The sequence below is a fragment of the Lutjanus erythropterus genome, chromosome 8 (assembly GCF_056507025.1).
Source record: "Lutjanus erythropterus isolate fLutEry1 chromosome 8, fLutEry1.hap2, whole genome shotgun sequence".
NCBI lineage: Eukaryota > Metazoa > Chordata > Actinopteri > Lutjaniformes > Lutjanidae > Lutjanus > Lutjanus erythropterus.
Window position 1 is genome coordinate 22566721 of NC_139324.1, and position 23649 is coordinate 22590369.

Here is a 23649-nt window from a genome sequence, read left to right on the forward strand (position 1 = left end):
ATTAATTTTTGGAAAGATTTCAAATACCCTGAATTGTTTTAAATATTGTGTGTTTGTCAGAATGATTTATGTGGTATAATTATACCAAATATGACATATAATAAAATATATAATAATAATTATATTTGGAAACTTTGGAATCCCCAGTAAAAGTAAAATTAAATTCTATGGGTTTCAACAATAGCCATGTTTCTATTATTGTATTTTTATGTACATTTTAAAGTATCACATTAAAAAAAAAAAATTGATGGAAAGAAAGTTTGACATTTGTTTGATGTGCTTTTGCCTTTTTCAAAAGTTTTCAAAAGAGTTGATGCACTTAATGGGTGGTAGAAACACCTTTTTCAAATAGGTACTGAGGTTAATGAGTATTTAACTCACATGACTGATGAGCTGTTATCAGAAGAAGCAGTTTCGGTTTCGCTTGCCTCCCAGATATTCCCATAATGCATAACTCATTCCTATTTTCTACTGTAGAAATCCAAGGTGAAGGTTTTGTTTCTTCTTCTTCAAGGTTTATTGCAGGTGGCAAACTGCACCAACTAACCTACTGTAACATTTCAAACGTTTGCTTCAATGTCACTTGACAATTAGATGGAAACAGTTAACATTTGGCTGCACAGCATGTGTTTGTACTGGTCTGTAACAACCACTTCAAGTGGAGTTTTAGGGCTTTAACATAATAAATTGATTATTTCACTCTTATCCAGGATATTGGACAATACTCCTAGTACTAACAAGTGCTCCTACCACCACAAACAATAATAACAATAATGACAATACTATTTCTTTGTGCAGGTTTTGTTTCAATATCTTATACTCTGCAAATGTTAATACTCTTCTTTTACTTGCTTGTTATAAAATAAAACAATTAAAAAAAAAAAGACACCCTCTTTCTCTCCAACTTCCATTTCCCACACACACAACACATAAAAACACACACAAAGTCGTATCACTGGCCAGCGGCTCTGTGACAGCAGAAGGAGGAAACTTCCAGAGGAATGTCTGATCAAAGCCAAACAGCGGCAGAGGCCGGCGAGGTCATGCATTCCTCCGACACCAGCCCACAGTCACTCCCCATGCACACACCCCACCACAACACACCACACTTTTCGGCACAAAAGTTGGCACCTGTCTAAGGGTCTGTGTATGTGTGTATGTGTGCGTGTGTGTGTATGTGTGAGTGTGAGTGTCCAATGCTTGGCTTTCAGGCCTTGTTAAAAATAGTCGTGGTGAGGCAGAGGACCTCTAACTGAACCTTTCTGAAGCGAAAAGGAATGAGAAAGAGATCAGAATACCGGTAAGTGAGGAGGGTGGTGCAGTGTGACTCAAGTTCATGTTTTTTTTGTTTTAACTCAGGGTTTAACTGTTTATTTCTGTGAAAATGACCTGATTTTCTTTCTTTGGTTTATGCTTCCCTCTTTAACTTGCACTTCTGTTTTGATGCTGTTTTCACTAAATTAAATGACTTAAATATGCTGGCTTTTATCTCACAAATCCCTTAGATACAAAACAGAAAAACTGTGGACATGATGGCATAGAGACACACAAGAAGAAATGAGGAGTGAGGGCATATTCTGTCCTGCAACAAGAGGGACTGACCAAGTCCTGCAGCCTGGAGATGTAGGCCGCCTCCGCAGGGAGGGACCACCTCGGTGACAAAGGTCGCACAAACCCTCCTAAAGATCATATGACTGAGACAAAACTCACAAGAGACCTCAGGAATGATAACTACTGGCTACTTCAACTATTTTACATAGCCAGACAGAGATGTAAAATGGGTCTGACAGGTTGTAACTGCAAAAATATATATATAAAAAAGAAATGTTCTGAATTAGGAGAAAACAGGACACCTACAAATTTAATTAACATGAATTTAAGAGTATTAAATATTAAGAGCAGCATATATCACCAATTCTTAAAATTTTAAACTGATTATCTGGAGGAATGGTTTTATTTGTCCCAAAGTACACCAAGAATACCACCTTTGCGACAGCATTCGTACAGCTTTTCAAGAGTAAAATTCAACCATTTTCAAGGTACCTAATAAACCAACAGTTTGCAGACTTTTTAAGCTTTCATCATTACATCTAAATTATCTGAAAATGCAAATTGTTACTATAAATGGAATTGCAAATTCCTTCATATTTGAAGCAACAAATGTTTCTTGTCAGTTTGTTTATTTTGCATTGTATGTTTTGATCATGATTATTCAATCTTTGCTAATTTCCACAGTGAGGGAGCCACAGAGGACTTCGAGCTACAATGACAAATATGACAACAGCATTGTTTCATTTTAAAAATTAAAAGCTTTTTTGGTTTTTAAGAGCGATTTTGTAGAAGAAGCATCAGATTATGTTGAAAATCAAATATTTTTCAAGGAGTATATTAAAATTAAAGCTTATTGCTAACCTTGAAAACATAACTATTGTAATAAAAAAATATGCATTTCAACATTTTATACAAATCCTGTTAAGACTTACAAATTTAAATTGATAACATGAATTAAATTAGACTAGAGAATATAAAACACATAAGAACTTGTACGCAGCTTGCTGAGAGGAAACAAACAAGCACTTGTGATAAAGCCTGGTGTAACATGTTTACTAAAATGCCACTTCTGATAAGATTTCAGATAAGACAACTTAATCATTAAAGCAGCTTACAAGAAAGTTGGGGAAAATGCACCACAACAGTCCAAAACAAAAAAAAAAATACTTAAATTTACTCTGACAGAAGACTAAGACAAGCAGAAAATGACTCAAACCAAATACACACAAATTATTAACCGCTGCTTTAAAGGCACACTGATAACCTTCTGTACTTCTGTGGTATTCATGTGTTATGAGGTTATTATTCAGACTGTCACCATTGTTGGTGGAAATGACTCAACATAATGTGAATAAAACTATAACACATTACCTTGTCCATTCACGTGATGTCTGAGTCACGTCAGATTTTAATCAAAAATGGTGGTGGTTTAACAATAAAGAAAACAACTCCCATAATTCCATACTACTTCACAAAGTCAAACTATGTCTTTTTTCACTATATTAAAGCTGCTACCAGGAACTTTCATATTTTGTTGATTTTTAAGCAGCTGTGGAGAGAAGTGAGTATAGTTTCCACAGCAATAACCACAAAATATAACTTGAAAAATAAAATTTCTTCTAACTGGCTAAGGTATGACTTGTTGTAATTTTTTAATAGAGAATCCAACCTGGTCACAGGCATTAAGACTAATTATACAGAAACAGCCATTCTTCTTGGGGATGGTGTTGTTTAACGTGAGAGAATCCCCTAGCAGCAGAACTTTCATAATGAAGAAAGAAATGCTGGTGGCAGCTCCCTGCACTTTTTTGTTTGAAGATAACATTTTATTTTAATTGAACATAGAGCTTTAAGTTTTAGTTATTTTGTGTTTGTGTCTAAATTTTGACTGCAAGATTTTCATTTTTACTACAAATGTACATATAAAATATTGGTTTCTTGACTAATAATGTGTATAGTTCCTACAAAAACCTTTTGGTTGACCCCTGTTATGTACTGTCCTGACAACAGCTCAGATGAAATGGCAGCTTAAATGACATCTCATGGTTGTTAAGTGTTCACTTAGTTCAAGTTCAAGCTCTTGAATTCTGAGGAAAATCTACTTGCTGAGTTGACAAGTGAATTTACGACTTCAACCATGATATCCACTCTGCTTGAAAAGAAAAAACATGGACTGCATGTGAGTCTGTGTGTGCTGTGTGTGTGTGTGTATGTGAGTAGTGTACATGCTTCCAGGATGAGTAATGTGCGTGGAGTGACTAGGACATGTGGCTGTGGTTTGGTGGGTTTTTAAAAGACATCACCTGCTACTATCTCAACCCTTCCAGCCGGCTCAAGAATAACTAATGTGACACGTCAATTTTCCACTGGAAAGATAAGACGACTGACAGATAAACAGGACACGCGCACACACACGCACACACACACACAAACACATTCGACAGGCCTGATACACAGTAAATGTAAACCACTGACCACAAGAGTTTAAATCAAACACAAGTGAAGAGATTCACACACCCTTTAGTTCTCACATTCAGTTGCCAAATTTGCAGCCAGACAGACACATAAACACACAATGTAATACCTTAATTAACACCAGCCACCACTCAAATGCCAATAAAACTGCTACTGGTAGGTTTGTCTGATCCACCACTTACTCTGGCAGAGAAACAACCAGCATTTCAAGTTTAATTTCCTATCCTGATTCTATTTATTGTTACCAAAGCAAGCTGACATTGTTCGGCCCACAGCATCAGTGACAGACACCTGGGATGTCCAGGATTTATGGTTTTGCATGTGAACCTTAGCCCAGGTAGTGTGCATCAATGCACAGCTCTCTACTTCAAAGCATGAGGGAACATAGTTGCAATAAAAAACCATCAATCTTTCCTTTGTGGGCTATAATTCAGCATGCGTTGCTAAGCATAAACCAACCACATGACTACAAAACAGCAAATGTGGGCTGAGCTGTTCTGAATATACAAGAGAGGCTGAATTATGTGGACCACAAAACCAAACAACACAATACATCAATGCCAACATTTTGATTTCGTCATCTTTGTCGGTTTATTCATTGTGTTATCAGATGCTAACAAGAATAGAGGAGTACAGTAACTATTAATTAAACTGTACTGAAGTTTTCAGACAACTTGGTCAGCGTCTTCGCAGATTTGATTTGTGTCACTTTATCACAAAAGATTTAACAGTGTGCAGCCACACTAGCGGCTCTGTCAGGCTATACTCAGACACGACTAAATGCCAACATGAGCATACTAAAATGTACACAATAACACAACATGTTGATGTTAAACAGGCATAATGTGTCCACCAGCTTTGTTTAGCCTGTTAGCATGCTAACATTTTCTAATTTGAACTAAAAGCATGGCTAAGGGAATGTCACTAGCTTCTCAACTATTTGGTCATAACTATTAAGTCATAATCCAGGCCACTGGATGAATTAAAATTAAGATTTTAAATTTTAGCATACGACCATGGACAAATATACATAAAAAAAAGAAAAGACTGTTAAAAAAAATACCCCAGAAAATGGAGTTAAAGATTTTTTTAAAAACTTTCTATGGGTCTAAATTGTTGCATAACTGATTTATCAACTTTCAATCCTTAAGACCCCACATACACCCTGCAGCTATATTTTCCCTTTAACTCAACTTACTTTGCTTTCATTTCTTTTGTTTTATCTACACCCTTCGTCTATTTTTTCCTTTCTCCTTACCGTACTCTGAAGTAAGTTTCAAAAGACTGCAATACATTTTTAACACTATGCCTACGAACAGACAACAGACAGAGATACATCACATTTCACTTAACTGCACGGTTTGCAAATTGTTCACTAATGCAAAGTGTGTGTCATTCTCGCAGCCCCCCCCCAAAGTCAATTAAGCCTCTCAACAACAAAATCAAATCAGACTTCACATTTCACATTCCCGACTCCTCTTTCAACAGCAATTTGCAGACGTTGTACAACGCACTGAGCACAGATCTGTCCGATAGTATTTTCATGACCACTTTAAGTAGACAATCTCAGCAATCTGAACATTTTGCAAGCCTGAACAACCTTTGTGCCTGATGGCTGTGGATTAGCAAGCTTCTCCTGTATCCCCTATTCATTATTGTTGATCCTGCCTAAGGATGGACCCGCTGCACAGGAAGACTGGCTGTGCGTCTGCCAGTGGCCCTGCAAAGAGCGCAGCGCTATGCTAAGGCGCGTGGTAGGGTTTAAGTGATATATCCTGCCTTAAGTCTCCCCTACAGCCTCGCCATGTGAAATAACAGTCCAGAAATACCTCCTCAGCAACTCACCCCCCTCCCTTTCCTTACCCCATTTCCTTTTACTGTTTGGCCCCATCTGCTCAGAAAGCAGTTGTCATTTATTCTCTCACTACTGAATTAAACCAGCGATATATCAATAATGCCACTGTCTTGTATGAATCGCTGCAGCAACACATACGTACTAATCAGGGCAGGGTAGTAATGAGCTACGAGTAACACACATGAGTAAAAAGGTACTTTTCTTCTTAAAATCTATTGACATGCAAATTAACTTGAGTAACAGTGAGTACTTAATTAACCAGGTACTGTCTTCCTTTTGCTTTAGTAGGCTTCTGTAGGTCATTTCTGTGGGAGTAATTGTACTTCTACTTGAATATAGATTTTCAGTACTCTACACACCACTGGCATTATTATGTCATAAATGACTACGTTAAATCTCAGCAATCAGTGTGCAACACACACACAACAAAGAAAATGTTTTTAAAGAGAGAGCATTCACTCAAACAGAAAGTCTACTTTAAATCTCACACAGCTCATGCGCCAGCTGAATGTGCATTAGTCATTACCCATCTTTATACCCCCTGTCCGACGTGTGTTTAGACAGCAGCAGTTGAAGATTCTCCATACAGGTCAGGGCCAAGGCAAACATCCAGCATCAGCTTACACACTCCAAATCCTAACCTTAACCTGTGGGCCAAAATACCAATAAATTGACCTCTGAACGGCTAATGAGAATAGCGAGTCTGGCCGAGGCAAGTGTTAGGCTGACAGTCGTCTCTACAGCACAAGAATATCTCCTTACAAGGCTGCTGGGGGTAAATGTTGCTCAGAGAAGGTTAATGCTGTTTTTATTACACCCAACTAAAAATATGAAAAAAAAAAAATCCAAAAACAGATGTATTTTTCTTCCCCTCTTACGACAAAGTACATAACTACAAGTCAAGTAAGAGACAGAAATTGCAGTGTCTCAGTGGGAGAGGCAGGGAAGGCTATGCTTTAATTTGAAACAACTTGAGTCTTAGTGAGCTGATACACCATGAAATCTACACATTCCTCTCTTCTGAGGAAAAGAACAGATGGGAGAAAACGAAATGGGAAATTGCTACAGAACAAAGCGTCACTGGCTATAATAGTAACACAAGTGACAGAGAGGAATGTATAGATTCCATCACATACCAAATAGATCTAAACAACATAAAGAGGATCCAGATATGTAGACTGATCCAGCAGATCGGAGGCAGAAGGGACGGATGGCAATCTATCTGTCAGCTCGGACAGCCATTTACAGCACCTGACTGCCGGCCGCCGCAGCCTCGAGGCCTGACCGCGACCCTGGCCAGAGTCAAGCTCGGTGTGGAGTGACACGGTGTCGTACAGACGCCCAGGGAGCGTGCCTCCACCAGATGACACCAGAGATGAAGGGCCAGGGTTCAGACGGCGGCGAGGACAGATGACATGCATGCCGCTCGGTTCATCTAAGGGAGGGAGGCTTTTTAAAAAGGGTCTTTGAGCTGGTTGAGGAGTGTATGTATTTGTGTGTGAAAGGCAGCGGCTGTCAGCCACGCAATTAAGAGGAGGCCCCCTGATACGCATGCTGCCAAACTGTATGTTTGTGGCACATCACACGGGCACAGGCGTGTTGTGACACTTGCAGACAGGCGGCTGCACTCATCCAGGCCTCCCAATGGTCTTCATCAATCTGTTTTCCTTTTCAACAACAGCCCACACACTTGTAGGCTTCACATGCACACAGAATGCCACTTGATTTGAGCATTCATATACTATTTCTATGTCCTGAGACAGTCCATTCAATGTCTGTGACAACTAAACACAAAGAAACAAGAGAACTACAGCTATTTTTGCATGCAACTAATACCTTGGGGATGTTGTTTTATTTATGAATTATCCAGTAATCTTTGCTTGCTTTAGCCACTTAAAAAAAGAAGACAACAACAGTTGGCTAAAATACATCCATGTTCTGTTGAAAGAGTAAAATATGTTTTGTTTGACTAGAAAGAGCTGTTTTCTTGTTCCCACCAACTAACCAGACTCCCTTTGCAAAACTGAGTCAGGTACAGCTAAATATTGAGGTTTAGAAAATTGGTGTCAAACTTCAATACTGGGAATTCAACTGAAAAGCCATACACATGTATGGGTATACATAACCCCTGGGGAATATCTGGTTTTGGCTGTTGCACTGAAATAAATACTTGCCAGTCCCAGGTATATCATCACTTTAAAGCAAAAATCCTCCCACAAAGCAGTTGCGCTCACTGCCTTTCAACTTTGCCCACAATGACCTCACACCCCCTGACATATATTACAGGGAAAGTTACCTTGGTACAGTCAACATGCTATGGCAGATTCTCTGGCCATTAACACATTTCTTTGATTTCTTGGTTTACACAACCATAATTACTTAACTGTATATTCAACACATGCAAACTTATCAATACTTAAAAAAAACTCTAGCTACTGAATTTAAGACATGTAATGTTATTTTATTATTAATTAATATTATTTTATTTCACTTTTAAGCCATAAGTATCCTGCTCGCTCACACACACACAGACTTAAAAGTGCATCTTTGAGAACACACACATATCAAACTGAGCATGCCAGTCATACCAAGGGGAGCCTCAACAAGCCAAGGCGGGGGTGGTGGGCTGTTGGAATGATACGGAGATGGACACACGGACACCTCTTTGAAAGTGATACATGGCCCTGGCTGGCAGCGAGCGCCACTCAAGATCCCCTCAGACAGGCAGAGAGGATGCCAGGCTGGTGGGGATTTAGGCCATAATGAGCCTGGCCGTGTGCAGACACACACACAAACACAAAAGCCGAAGTTCACTCAACAATGCGGCCAACTGCAAAGATAATGTGGACGTGTGCAGATGAACTACAAAGCAAAACTGATGGACAGATATGCATTCCTTGGTATCACATATGTAGACACACACTCACACACACCATTAGCCATTATAGGGACACTGCATGGACTCTGAATATTACAAGTAGACAAACACAAAAATGTTCCACAGTTAAGACATTCCACTGCAAACCTGTAACAATTAACCAATTAATCAATAATTTATTGATAATCAAATTAATTGGCAACTATTTTGGAAACTGATTAGCAAGTTCAGTAATATTTTAGAAAAAAAGTTAAAATTCTTTGCTTTTAGTTTCTTTATTCATTAAATAGTAAACTGAATATATTTGGGTAGTGGACAAAACAAGATATCTGAGGATGTCATCCTGGGCTTTGGGAAACACAGATGAATATTTTTCACTATTTTCTGACATTTTATAGGCTGCACAATTCATCAACTTATCGAGAAAATGATCAACATATTAAGTAACATTTTTACTTCCAACATGACCATCTACTTCTTGTACGCCCTCTACTTTTATTTTCCTATGCAAACGTTTTTACAAATTGGGTTTACATGTTGTCATTTTTGTCCATCAACATTCTTTAGATCCATTAGGGTAAACAACACAAGTGGTGGGATAATCAAATTACAAAAATATGTATTTCAGTTATAATTGAAGAGAATTCGTTAGCAACCTTGTAAAGAAAATGTTTGCTATAATTCTCTCAATTTGCACTTTGACTTTCTTTTACTTTACTACAATATGAACACTAAATTTAATAATTTCAATGTCCACCATGTATTAATTTCCATATAAGTTGTTTAGATAATGTGTTTGGTTACAAAAGTTAAAAGTAACCTGAACACTTAACTTTTGTTGCTTACACAAGTGAAATTCTGTAGCATTTTTGATTGTAACAATATTTTGGTGTCAGAATAAAATCTCAGACCAATTAAAGTGATGCTAAGCTAAGCTAAACATGTACTGCTGTGGACAGCGCAGCAGCAAAACGTATTTTAGTGAGATCAATATCAACTTAAGTGTATGCTGAATTTAGATTATTTTCACCACTTTAACTTGCCTCCAGACAGCATTTTCTGATGGGAAACCACTGCAATATAAGCAAAATATTCCTCTTTTTCACTCACAAAACAGTGATTTTACTTTGCAGAACACATAAGTTGCTGATCTACTGCAGCCTTGATCAGTTAGTTAGTTTGCATCAGTGTGTGACTTTGTTGTTTTAAAAGGTTAGTTTGGATCCACTAAAGTCACACAATAACATAACTTTTCCTGTTGGAAAAGCCCATCTGATGGCAAAGTAAAGCACTGAAATATTCTTAATACAACACACACTTAACCTGATACTGATTTTTAAGTGTGTCAGGATCTATAAATAGTCAAATTTATTGGCCTGACCTTTCCAGGTGTAAGAATCTCCATCAGACAAAGAAAGGATATGATTTGGTGGCAGGAAGTTCCAGCTGAGGACCTGGTTGGCCAGAGCCAGGTAGCGCTGGAAGACAGAAGACATCTGGGCATTTAGGTTCTCTCTGCGGCTGAACTCCTGCAGCACCTCCATGGTCAACATAAAGATCTGACGCAGGCTCTCCTCCTGGAAGCGTGGGAGGGGGTGAAAAAAGAACAGGAAGATGGATGAATTACTGCTGAACAGCATGTGACAATAATAGGTGAGGAGGTTGGAAACAAACCTGGAACAGACGCTTGCAGCTGCCGTGAAATTCCATGCTCAGGCCGATGCTGCTGGTCTTACTGGAGCTGGAGAACTCACTGAGCAGAGCGGTCAAGATGGAGCAGGCCAGTGTTTGCTGCAGCAGAGACGGTTGTGTGATCAGACACGTCAAATTTTATACATGAACTGAAGTCAGACAGTCAAGGCCCAAAGCCTGAATGTGCTTCATGTGGAAAGACCAGTACTGGTGTCACAATTCCATAATACATACTAATTACAAGCAAGCTTTGAAAATCCCCCAAAAAATCAAGTATACTGAAAAAAGTGAGTGTGAAGCTTGATTTTTGAGTGTGTTTTTGATGAACAATATTGTCCCACAATGCAGTGCACAAGCAGCTGTAGAGTTCCCAGCTGAAAAACATTAAAACCAGTTGTGGTTAGTGGTGAGACAGCTCAGTGAAGATGTAAGAAAACAAACACAAGTATGAAATTTTTGGAACAACATTTTGTTTTCTCTTTTGTGAAGATAACTTGGTAATGACATTTCAAAGTCACAGAAAAAATGATATTTCCTGTACAAAAAAAGTTAAGTATGGGTTTCCTTTTACACTAACTGCAAAAGTACACGAGAGTATATTGTGTACTGTATACTGTTGGTATTTAGTATAAAACTGCATAGATACATCTGTTCTGGTGCACAGCGGCCCTATATTTGGAAAACTTGACTCTTACACACTATGGATGGATAAACGATCATTGGTAAGAAAGATTTAGCACAGGATTAATGATCATAAAATCCATTCTCACAAAGCTTGACAGTTCATACAACTGGTCAAAAATGGATAAATGATAATTAGTTAGCCTAGTTAGTGTGATCACTCAGCAGAGAAGCTTTAATTTCTCATTGTTTGAGAAAGAATTTATTGTCTGAAATAATGGAGCAACATGGTCAAATAATAGAAGAATAAAACGGACAACAGCAGAGTGAGAAAAAAAAAAAAACAGACTTCCTGGCAACAACTGGCAGACGGTTTTAATGAAACAACTGGAGTTAAAGAAAGAAGAGATACATCACAAAACTCAATTAGGTCGAGTCTGTCCCTTAAGTTTCTTTGAAGAACTTGATTATTTTGCTCAATCCATCTCAAAAAATCAGCCGTTTTAAAAATGAAGCCTCCCAGGGCTGGACAGTATATAGTTATTATATCGATATCGAGATATGAGACTAGATTTTCTGTATCGTTGTATGGTGATATGGTATAAGAACTGTCTTTTCCTGGTTTTAAAGGCTGCATTACAGTAAGGTACGAGGGGAATAATTGTCAGATTTCATCCCAAACATGCAGCACATAACTATAAGTGACTTCACTGGTCACTTCAACCCCTCTTTTTCTGTGCATCTTTAACAATGAAGTCACCTGCTTTAGTCTGTTTTTAAAATCAATCTGCCACCTTTAACCCTCCATGGCACATGGTTGCCCTTTTGTGGTTCTGGGTTTTGTTCGGGAAACAAATGGAACAGTGCCACCTACTGGTTTAATAGGAAAGCTCCAGTATTTTTTATAATGCAGTGCAGCAGTGGACAAAGTCATGCCAACATATTTTTACACACGAAAGGCAAATATTTTGCCTTCCTGCAGGAATGTTTCATCAGTGCACTGAGTAATACACAGTACATCAACATACTCTTCTTTCATGGCACCAAAAACCAAAATCACATTGCAACAAAAAAATGCACTTTGACAACAAAACACACAAAGTTGATTTGAGCGCATGAGCAATGAAAACAGACAGTCAATTTTATACTTTTCTTCTAACCACAGGAACACGCCTGGAGGTTTTTCCCCAGCACAGCCTTTGTGCCGTTTTTTATTTTCACACTGAGCTCACTGTAATCTGAGCCAGATTCCAAGCAGGAAGTCTGTATGTGCAGGGCATGCATGTGGTCCATCAAGTCACAAATATAATAAATATCATCAAAGCTTTTAAACCACGTTCATTCCATGCTTTAAATGTGTCTGAAATACACCCCACAAGTTCATCATTCATCTGCATCTGCAAGTGTGTTTTGGATAACTGTTTATTTTTTCTGTTACTACAAGAACAAGACTGAATTGAGAGCTGAGATTCAAACATGTATTGACAGTTTTTGTTTTGGATGTGAGAGGTACAAAAGAGGTGATGACAATTAAACAGTCAAACCTCATTATCGCACCTTATCTTTTGTAATACTCTTCACCCATCTGAACCCAAACTTACATATGTGATGTTTGACAGTGGCAAACACTGACTACGGACATCATTTTTGTACAAGCTAATTCTACCATTTCTAACTATGAACCAGGGTACTGACAATAACCATGATATTTAAAAGATGAAATACTGATATCATGTTTTCCTTAAACATACTGTAGGCTCTTAATTCATTTACATTCTGGTTATGTCTCCCTCCGCCTCCCAACAGTTTTGCCTAATTAATTTGCCACTAAAAGAGACAAAACACACAATAAACAAACTTAAAAATTAATTTGACTGTAGTATTATTGTTATTATTTATCAAATTTTATATACATATCGCAATGACCGTTATTGTGATCTTGTCAGAGTGGTGACTACCATATACTATATAACATTAGATTTATTTTTATCTATTTATTTACTAATTTCAGTTTTTACTTTTCATTTTTTATAGATATCTATATACAGTCTATGATGACTACAGACAGACTGGATGCTTAAATCTGGGCCAAAACAGCTAATTTTTAAATTAATTTACCCAAACCTGATCCATGTCTTTTTGCTGATCCAAAAAATTATCCGATCCATGACTCAAAAATGAGATACAATCTGTCTGTTTTGTGGCCCATTGCACGACTACTATGTCATAATCTGATCTAAGAAATTACTCAAAATGAGTAGCAACCCATCTCTAGTTTTACCAATAGTAGATGTCAGTTCACTATTTTTTTTTTCTTTTGCAAAAGAAATTCTGTTGACGGCTGCTATGGATGCATGCAATCACCTTCATATCAACTCTCTGTCTACATGTGATCCAGTCTTTGTGCAGTCAAACCAGAAGAAACTGTAAATTCTCTCAACCATATGAATGAAGTTGCCTTTTCCTCTTAACAGGATTATATGCAAAGGTTTTACACTTTTGATCTAATGTCTTGCATGTAAAAAACAAATGGTACGGTTAAAAACGAAATTTCATCTTGCATTATTCACATTTTTAAATTGGTACACTGCAATTATTTGCTCATTATAACTAGGATTAATTGATTAAAACACATTGTCTTTCTCACCACTGTGGGGTTGCCGCTGCTGATGAGCTGTCCGACCTCGTGAAAGATGCTTTTACAGTTGATACTTTTGTCAAGAGATCCCCTCTTCACGATGACCGCCACGGCCAACAGGATCTGCTCGCGGACATACTTCTGGAGACTGGAGGAAACAGAGAATCAATCCGCTGAACCACAGCAACTTACAGGAACTACAACAGATATGAGGTTAACTCAACACTGACCACCAGAACAGACTGAGAACAGCAAGAAAAACAAAGGACCCACATTTTATCTGATGCCACTGTCCAACTAATTTTTGGATCAATTTGTGAACTTAATTTCCTAAGAAAAAGACAGCAACAGACTTCAAGAATCTAGTTAGAAAAACCCAATTTAAGATAGAATCTAAATGACTTGTACAAACAACTGACGGATTTATATTTTTTATTATTTAGCTCAATAAAAAGATCCTAATAAATCTGTGGGATTTAAAGTATTTGTTGCTGAATATTAATAGCTCTTGAACTACTTAGCTGCACAATTTTCTGTGCTTTAGACTTATGTAACAGGAGATGAGGTTTATCAATGTTCTTGTGAATCCTACCACTCACCAACAGAGGTCCATAAATGTCATACATAGTTTATAGTTGAACACACAGGTTTAATTATGCCTCTTTCCATCACTCTTACTTGGGTCTCTGTAAGACGTAGGTGAGGAGGAATGCCCGGAGTGACTCAATGCTGGTCTTTTCCAGCAGGATCCACTCCCGCACCACCGCCTCCATGATGGCTGTGGCTGCCTGGAACAGCACATAGTCCACCTTGCTGGTCTCTGGAGAGGAAAAACAGAGGTGAGAGAAAAGAAATATAAGCAAGGAGGAAGAAAGCAGCAAAAAGAAAAGTCATGGTCATTTAAACTTAGTTGCTAGGAAAACTGTCTGATTGCACACATGTAATTTACAATCCAATGCACTTAAATATGTGAAAAATGACAAAACCCACAATAATTTAGTAGTACAGTAAAGGAATTTACATGTTTTGCAGTAATCTCACTTTCCCCAATAACTTAAATTTACACTGTTGTCGAGTTCAGAGATGGAAATTCTTTTTCATCTAGTCATTTAAAGGTTAACTTTGGCCTTTTTAAACCTGGACCCTGTCTTCCCATGTTTCTGTGTCTAAGTAACTCATGGGGGCAGCAATTTATGAAATTGGTCCAATACTGAAGGACACTGCTGCTGATGGCAGTAGTTAAAGTAAAGCTGCCTTCACATGATAAGAAATTTGCTCTTGGCTCACCGTGGCATATAGAAGCAAATGCAGCCCTATACATCATGTCTGCCTGGTATATAAACAGCTAAGATAACTTTAGCATTGGACTAAGCTAAATTTGTAAATTATATGCCTATTCATAAATTTGGTAGCCCCATCTGACTCTTGACATTTCAGCATGTATTGCATTTGCTGTTGAGAATGATAATGTTGTGTTATAAAGTTTGATGAACACTTCACTTCCATCACCGCGTTCGATGTGAAAACATCAGAAGGACTCTTCATAATGTTGTCAGACACTTATATACAACAACAAGCTGACTCTGTCAGAGCAAGCTCTTTTATTGGAAGTATGTTGATGGTGCGCAGTTAGCCAGTGGGATTATTATACATTGGAGCTTAGTTATGCGCTGCAATCTTTCCTATATAAATTCATGTTTATAAAAACCATGTGGGTTAAAATAAGATATGCAGGCTAAATTATTAAGTCACTAGTTACCTAAAATGTGCTTGCAGATGGCAAAAGGGGATTTGGATTTCCTGAAGGAGAGGAATATGTGTTCAGCATGTTGTCTCTGTTCTGTGCTGACCATGGACGGCGGTGCCTGTTGAAAAAAAAAAAAAAAACACACACACAAAGAATTAGAATATATAAACAAGGCAGAGGGAATGACAAGCAGCAAAGGGCCACAGGTGGGAGTTGAACCAGCAGCTGCTGCAGAGGACTGACAGCCTCCATACATGGGGCGGACGCTCTACCAACTGAGATAAACAGCCAGCCCAGGTTTGTGTTTTCTTGATAATTTTGAATGAGATTTTCTGAGTTTCACAAAAATGGAGGTTTGGCTACATAACATTATGCCATGAATCCATATACTCTATATTCCTGAAAAGAATGTTCTTTCTGAGCACAACCCCTCATGAAGCAAGAACAACATGCCATGAAGCACGAAATGGAAAATGACTTTCTACCAGCAGTTATATTTTATGACAAAAAAAGCTTTTGTAGGTGCAATATCAGACATAACATGGAAATATGAGTAGACAGTAAACATTATAAATCCAAAACTATACAGATGACTGTTACTATCGCATATCCTGATATTAATGCTGTATTGTAGTATGCATACACACACACACACACACACACACACACACACACACACACACACACACACACACACACACACACACACACTTTTATTGAGGAGTGTCGCCATGATACAGCTCAGTAAGAAAGTCACATTCCAGGCCTAATTGCAGTGAAAGCAGCTCTGCGGCTGAAGGCAGCAGAGGAAAGAAAGACCCTTTCATCTAAAAGTACACACACATACTTCAAGCCACATAATATACTATGATGAGATGGCAGACACATTACACATCATGACTTCTACAAGAATTAAGGATTCTGACCAAAGGAACATGTGTGATTCAAGAAATTTTAAAGCTGCACTAATGAATAAGGATGTAACAATATATCGAATATTGCAATATCAATAAAAACATTGTACTGTACCATACTGTGACAATATCTACGATGATATCACATGGCTAATTATTTTATTATTTCATTTTATAAAAGGACTGTGGCATCACTTTTTTTGCAGTTGGACACACAAAATTAAAACATTTATTGCCAAAGATAATTCATGCCTATTTTTTGCACACGCTTAGGTCATGGCTGGATACTTTGATTTTATTTAATATAAGAAGGAACTCAGACGTACTTTAGGTTCAAAAGAAAACCAAATTTTATACAAACAAAAAAAATGCTGTACACATATGTTTAATCAAAAACATCAAAAAGAGTAGCTTGTGATGACAAACTAGGATTCATCACCTGACTCTGAGGCTTCTGACTCAAGTGTAGCGTAGCATCTTTCAGCTTACAGTTTTGATTTACAGCACACAGCTGTACTGTTTTTGGTCTGTCTAATCACACTCATTTGCATCATTTTCAGCCACAACAGGCAGCTGTTTTGAACAAAAATGGTCTAGTAAACTAAAGCCTTTGTACACTTGTCCAGCACCACAAAAAGCAGACAGACAAAGAGACTAGCTGATGAACATAGTGGAGCATTTAGCAGTCAGTGGGAAGCAAAGCAAAGCTAAAAGGAGAGTGACTATTGGACTCACATTCATCAAGAGGCCAGAAAAACAACTCCAAATGACTGATAATGTTGCTCTGTGTCCGATAGATGAGTAAATCAATTGTCTTCTAACACAATTGCTATTAAATTATATCTTATATGGTGATAACATGTCAATGATGTGTTTATAGCTTGTTGCACGGTTTCTAAGGGGCCTCCCAAAAAAAATCAATTAATATATCACTTTTAATGGCTGTGATGCAACTGTATTGATCTAAAGTGCACACATCAGTCCCTTTAGGGTTTATTTCAATATACTGATCATAAATGCAATTTATTACAGTGAGGAATATCTACAAGCCGTACTGATGTTTTGAACTGCCACTGATATCAAACAGTTTTATTACAAATCAAAACTGAAATTCATATACCTACAAACCGTCAAGTAAATATTGACAGTTTTGCAGATCTAATTGAATGGACAGTATTTTCCTTGTAGAATTGTACATATACCCCACCTACACAGTTTAGACACAGTGTACATTTTCATAACCAAAGAAGGCAGACCTAATTTTACTCAGAACAGAAGGACAAACAGCATTTTACACAAAAAATCTGGGAATTCTTTTTCCTTTAAGGTCTTTCTGCTCTTGAGCACTGAAAATTTTGACAGGGAAGCTGCTACAGTCCTACTCTGCTCTAAAATCATCTCATACTAGTAAAGAAAAGATACTGGTTAATACAGAAAAAGGTTCTCTATCCTGATAACAAGAAATATTTCATTACGTTTAAAAAAAAAAGAAAAAGAAAAAAAAAAAAGCAATTAAAATTTCCACTGTAAATTGGCTGAGAACTGAGACCATGCTGAGTGCAATTTAACAGGAAAGTTATGTAGTCAAGCACCAACTCAGAACAGTTTAATCTGATATGTTACAAGAATTTCTCCACTATCTGTAGAGCAATATACAAGGTATTTAAAATGGTTCTGTACCTGAGCATGTGTCTGATATTTTCATTTTCAACATCACGGTTGTGTATTGGCAAGACTCTCGAGCTACAATATGTATCATGATGCAGGGATTACAATTAAATATACTGCAATATATTGCAAAACTGTGATACATGTTAATATTTTTAAATTTAATTTTAGGAAGTGTCATAATATAACAAACATAAAAACAAATGCATAAATCTGAGTGGAAAAAGTTCAGAAACAAGAAACAACACTGCTATCCATAGTTTAGTAGGTATAGATACTGAAAATTTGAAATGCTTTCAATACGCCTCTTTCGGAGTACTGTTGGAGTACTGTGCTCCACCGTCTCGCTCTTTCTATTCTTCGAAAGAGTTGTCACACACTGCCGCCATGCCCACATAGACACACCTGCTCTCATTTCTCATTTTCTACATCAGTTGTCATGTTATAGTCTTGTTATATCTATCTTTTCAGGAAAATCTAAAATTTTGTGCCCCCAGTGTTGAGTCAATTTTTCACCTTGGTATCAAGAATGGTATGAAATATTTATATTTTTCAAAGTATTCTACTGAAATTAGAAATTCCAGCACAAACTGAACCACTGCCATGAAACATAATATAGCAATACTCAAGTGTATCAATATTTTCAACTTTTAACTTTCTAAAAGTACAGAATCTGAGACTACAGAATTAAACAAAAGAGTTCAAACTATACCATTATGAATGAATCATAACCTTATAGTGACTGGTAGAGAAGTATCCAACCTATTTTTTAACCCATATTTGTTTTTGTTTTTTTTAATGCCTCTATTTTGGCTGAAGTTAGAGCAGGGAAGAGGGAGAGAGAGCGAGGGGATGACATGCAGCAAAGGCTGGAATCAAACTAACGGCCTCAATACATGAAGCACCCGTCCTACCAACTGAGCTACCAGGGAACCCCTATATTTGACCCAGTTTAGAAAAGCTGAAATATTGCCAGACAATAAATGGTAAACATCAACACACTCCCTATATCTGAATTAGTGCTGGGCAATATAAAGATGTTATAATGATATCAGGATATGAAACAAGATATTGTCTTACATTCTGAATACTTTTATATGCCATAATTGTTGTCTTTGCTTGTGTTTAAAGGCAGCGTTACAGTAAAGTGAACTAATTTTCTGAACTTACCAGACTGTTCTAGCTGTTCTATTATTTGTCTTTACCCACTTAGTCATTATATCTGCATTACTGATGTTACTGACTAAAAAAAGAGAATCTCACTGTGTTAACATTTTGTGAAAGCACCCAGTCATCCATACAATACTGTTGCAATACCAATAGTGCAGTATTTGTCCAAAAATATCGTCCACCAGCCACTTATTGAGAATTTATGGTATCTTAATGCATTTTAGAGAAAATGTGTATATCCAGATATATATTTTACACTGTGGCATAAGATAAAAATAGAGATATTATTTATAAACCCTATTGCCAAGCCCTAGTCAGAAGAAATCTAGTTAATAAACAGTACTATGGTAACAGGGTAACAACTGTAGATCAACAGATTGACAGTAAGTGTAGGAAATCACATGTAGGTTAGCTGATGTTAAAGGACCAGTATGTAGGATTTAGTGGCATTGGCCATGAGAAGCAGGTAATTGGTTATGAGCTGAAAAAAAAAATATTGTGCATCCCTAACCTGTATATATGTTATATATGTGTGGCATGATGGGTCTACAACTTAAATTTTTCCATGTAAGCCTGTGTTTTAGAACGATAAATAAATTACCTTGATTCACCAGTCTGACAACTACAGTACTGTTCTGTTCAACTGCCATAAATTTACTTACAGTTTCAATTCAATCTGAAATTCAGTCTTACTGACTATTAAATGGTGCAACATATTGCTAAACCCCTGGTTAATCTGAAACACTAAACTAACTTAATACCAGATATTGCTGTTAACCATCCATGCAGAAGACACCTGCTGAGCTAACATGTGAGGGTAGAGCACTTGTATGGCTCGTGTGGTGCTAATCCATTAAACAGACTGTCGTATCACATTTAAAACATGACAACAATGTCCGTTATGTTTAGTTTAAAAATCATACCAAGCGAAAGCAAAATGTCAGGAAGCAAGAAGAGGCTGTAGCTAGCTAATTTAACGTTATCTAACCCAGACTCATGACATGCACATGGTTAGCCACTTGCTCCTAGCTGCTGTATTCAGTCTTATTTATTCTCAGTGAAGCTGGACGGTGTTGAAGGGAGCTGGAGAGGCAAACACTTCATATAAACGAGTGTTTTAGGAGGCGGAGGAGAAGCTAAAGCTACGCACCGAGATGCTCCAACTGTCTCCACGGAGTGCAATAAAACTTAACGGCTGAAAGGACAGACAGGCACGCGAACCGCTGAACTTTCTGGACAACTGAGCCACGCTGGAAAGTGTCCAGACGTGGGGTTATATTTTAGGGTGGTGGTGGTCTGTGAGAGGACGGGGGGAAATGAAGACGGAGGGGAAATTTAGCGATGATGAACGGATTTTTTGCGGGATGGAGACAAGCCAGGCAAGGCAAGGCAAGGCGCCACGCATCGCTCACATACCGTTTCTCTCCGGTAAAAAACTGAACACATTTAACAACAAAAACCGGGAAGAAACAAACAACCGCGGAAGAGTCCAACTGCCGAACTCCACCCGAGACAAAGTTAAGGTACAACTGCCGCCACCCTCGTGGCTACAAAACAACGATGAATTTCTCACCATTAAAACTTTGGCAGCGTTTTCCAGCTGTGTGATCACTTCTGGTGCACCGACCGCCGCCATCATCGTCCCTCTCCAATGACGCGCCATGCGCTCTGCATTGTGGGATTACAGCGCTGGTACCCGGCAGGGTTCAACCCAACAACTTCAGCGTGCTACAGGGAGAGAGAGAGAGAGAGGCGACGGGTTATGTAATCCACACAAGAAGAGATATTTACTGCTGTAGAAGCCCATTCCCGCCAATGTGTTAAAATAATAATGAGATACTTATTCGGAATAATGGCTGAGTATCTTAAAATAATGATTTAGTACTTAGTTTTTTGGGAAAAGTTTCTCATTACTTTAAGAATGTTTCTCATTGTTTTGAGATACTAAGTCATGATTTTAATACTAATTGTTTGATAAGTTTCTCATTATTTTGACAAGGTTTCTTATTATTTTCAGATACTAAGTCATTATTTTTATAAGGCTTCTCATTGTTTTGAGATATTATCTCATTATTTTCAGATACTATGTAATTTATTTATACTATTACATTATTTCAAATAAGCATGTCATTATTCTCAGAAAGTTTCACATTATTTTGAATGAAATAATGATTTTTTGTTTCTCATTATTATCATATTCTAAGTCATTATTTTTTGACAAATTTTCTCGTACAATAACTTACAGGAACCTTTTTTTCAACACATTGGCATAAATGGGCTTCCTTTTTGCTGCAGCAAATATGAAAACGTGAGAAAAAGCGCTGGCTGTACCCCCAGTTGAGCTAAAATAAGAGTTCATGCAGACTTTGAAATGTAGTTAGTTAATGTAGTTACGTGAGCATAAAGTTTAATTTGGAGGTTTTTAATATTTCCCTCTGATACTATTTTATGACACCACTGCACACTTTACTTCACATTTAAACACTGCACTTTGCTTGTCATGTAAGAGTTGATAGAAATATGATTCAGAATTACAAGCTACCCAATTTTATATAACATAATTTGTTTTTAAAAATAACATTACTTCAACCAGCTGCTGCACCATTAAAGTGTTGCTTTCATGTTAGCCTATAATAACAGGCTGGAAGGAACCATTTTGAATAGTGATGAATTTTGGTAGGCTACCTAAAGTACATTTTTCTGATGAAATGAGATTTGGAATGCAAATAGTTAAGAAGTTTTAGCTATTTTCACTTATGTAAAAGATCAACATCTGAATGTAGTTGTGTCTGTATTATTTATCAGACCCTGATTATCAGCTCATGAACTCTATCATTACTGTCTGTATGTACAGTATATATAAAATATATATTTAAAAAAATCAAATTCAATATATCGATCTGTGATAGGCCTAAAAATAACTGTTACAAATGCTAATAAATTCAATACATCACTTTAAGTTCACACATTAATGTAATGAAATAAAGAACAAGTCCAAGTTGGTTAATTTAATTTATACATACATTTTACACACAAGGACTGTGAAAGCATTTTTACAAATTCTCAGTTCATACATAAATGTAAAAAAAGAGATAGCTGTCCACATTACATCATCTATAATACTGCGTAGACATGGATTTTTGAACATTAGCACAAGGGAAATTGAAAAAGGGGGAAAAAAGATACAAAAAATATGTATATCTGTATAAATATAAATTCAAGAGTAACAGAATTGCATCATACATTAAGGAGCATCAAAGACAACAGGAGGCTCCTTAGAGTAAAAATACAAAATGAAAAAGCATACACAAGTAAGTCTTGTGAAGAATTCAGATCGAAGGATATCAAGTCAGTCAAAGATTGTCAGTCATCACTCTCTAACCTTAAAAACAGAAAACACCTCACACACTTTGTGGAACTCATACACTCTGCAGAGAGCTGCGGCTCTCGTTATAAAGCTATTTTTCACAAAGCAGTCTGTCCTGGTCGATGTGGCTTGACAACACAGTCAACAAGATGTTTTGAGAAATGGAAGGACGTCAAGGCAGACGTCTGGACCAGCTCAAAGAAAAACTGAATGGGGAAGTGTGAAAGAGCAGCACCTGTCTGCCTTAATCTCAATGATGGAGCGAGGCACCTTGAGCAAGGCACTTCACCCATATTTGATCCTGTGGCGCTGCTCTGCAGGAGACTGGGCAGTTCACAGGCAACACTGGCTGTGTTTACATGTGTGATGCTGCAGTTCAAGACACCGTCAAACACGCTCATGACAAACACCAGAAAAAAAAATCACTTCAGGATTACACAGGGCTGCCTAACATATCAATATTATATCAATATCTTAATATTCAACTACATATTCTGACCTTGTATTTCCTTATATTCTGTTGTCTTTTCCCGGTTTTAAAGGCTACATTACATTAAATTAAACATCTGAGCTTAACAGACCTAGCTGTTCTATTATTTGTCTTTACCCACTTAGTCATTACATCCATATTACTGATTATTCATCAATATTCCATTGTGCTATATATTTTCTGAAATCACCGCTACAATATCCTTGAAATAACAATAAATATTGAAGTATTTGGTAAAAAATATTGCAATATTTAATTTTCCATCCATCTCAATCTGAAAAAAAAAACCCAGCAACTTTTCATACATTTAAACATGACTTGAGTTGCAACATTTTCCACCAGTGAAAACTCTCTTTCCCTTTCCTAAAACAAACCGTTGCAACCAGAAATACATTGAGTTATGGAAAAATGGCATCTACATTACATTTTCAAGTGACTATAGGGGAAAATACACCTTCAGATCATACTAGGATAGCAAATGATAATTTCAATATCAATTAATCTGTGGATAATTTCCTTGATCGATTAGTTGTTTGGAGCATAACATGTCGGAAAATTGTAAAAATATTTAATCACCGTTTCC

At 37.2% G+C, this 23649-nt stretch overlaps 1 protein-coding gene across 1 annotated transcript in view; it reads right to left on the reverse strand.

Moving 5' to 3' along the window:
• The window catches only part of xpo4 (exportin 4), a 66363-nt gene extending 45413 nt beyond the window's left edge, over positions 1-20950 (reverse strand). The window contains exons 1-6 of the mRNA XM_084724932.1: positions 20783-20950; positions 15470-15575; positions 14389-14530; positions 13720-13858; positions 10434-10550; positions 10183-10336 (exon numbers count right to left, since the gene is read on the reverse strand). Of these exons, the coding sequence (XP_084581058.1) occupies positions 10183-10336; positions 10434-10550; positions 13720-13858; positions 14389-14530; positions 15470-15575; positions 20783-20872 (748 nt within the window). The 5' untranslated portion in view covers positions 20873-20950. The remainder of the gene's footprint in view (positions 1-10182; positions 10337-10433; positions 10551-13719; positions 13859-14388; positions 14531-15469; positions 15576-20782) is intronic.
• Between the last annotated feature and the right edge of the window lie 2699 nt (positions 20951-23649).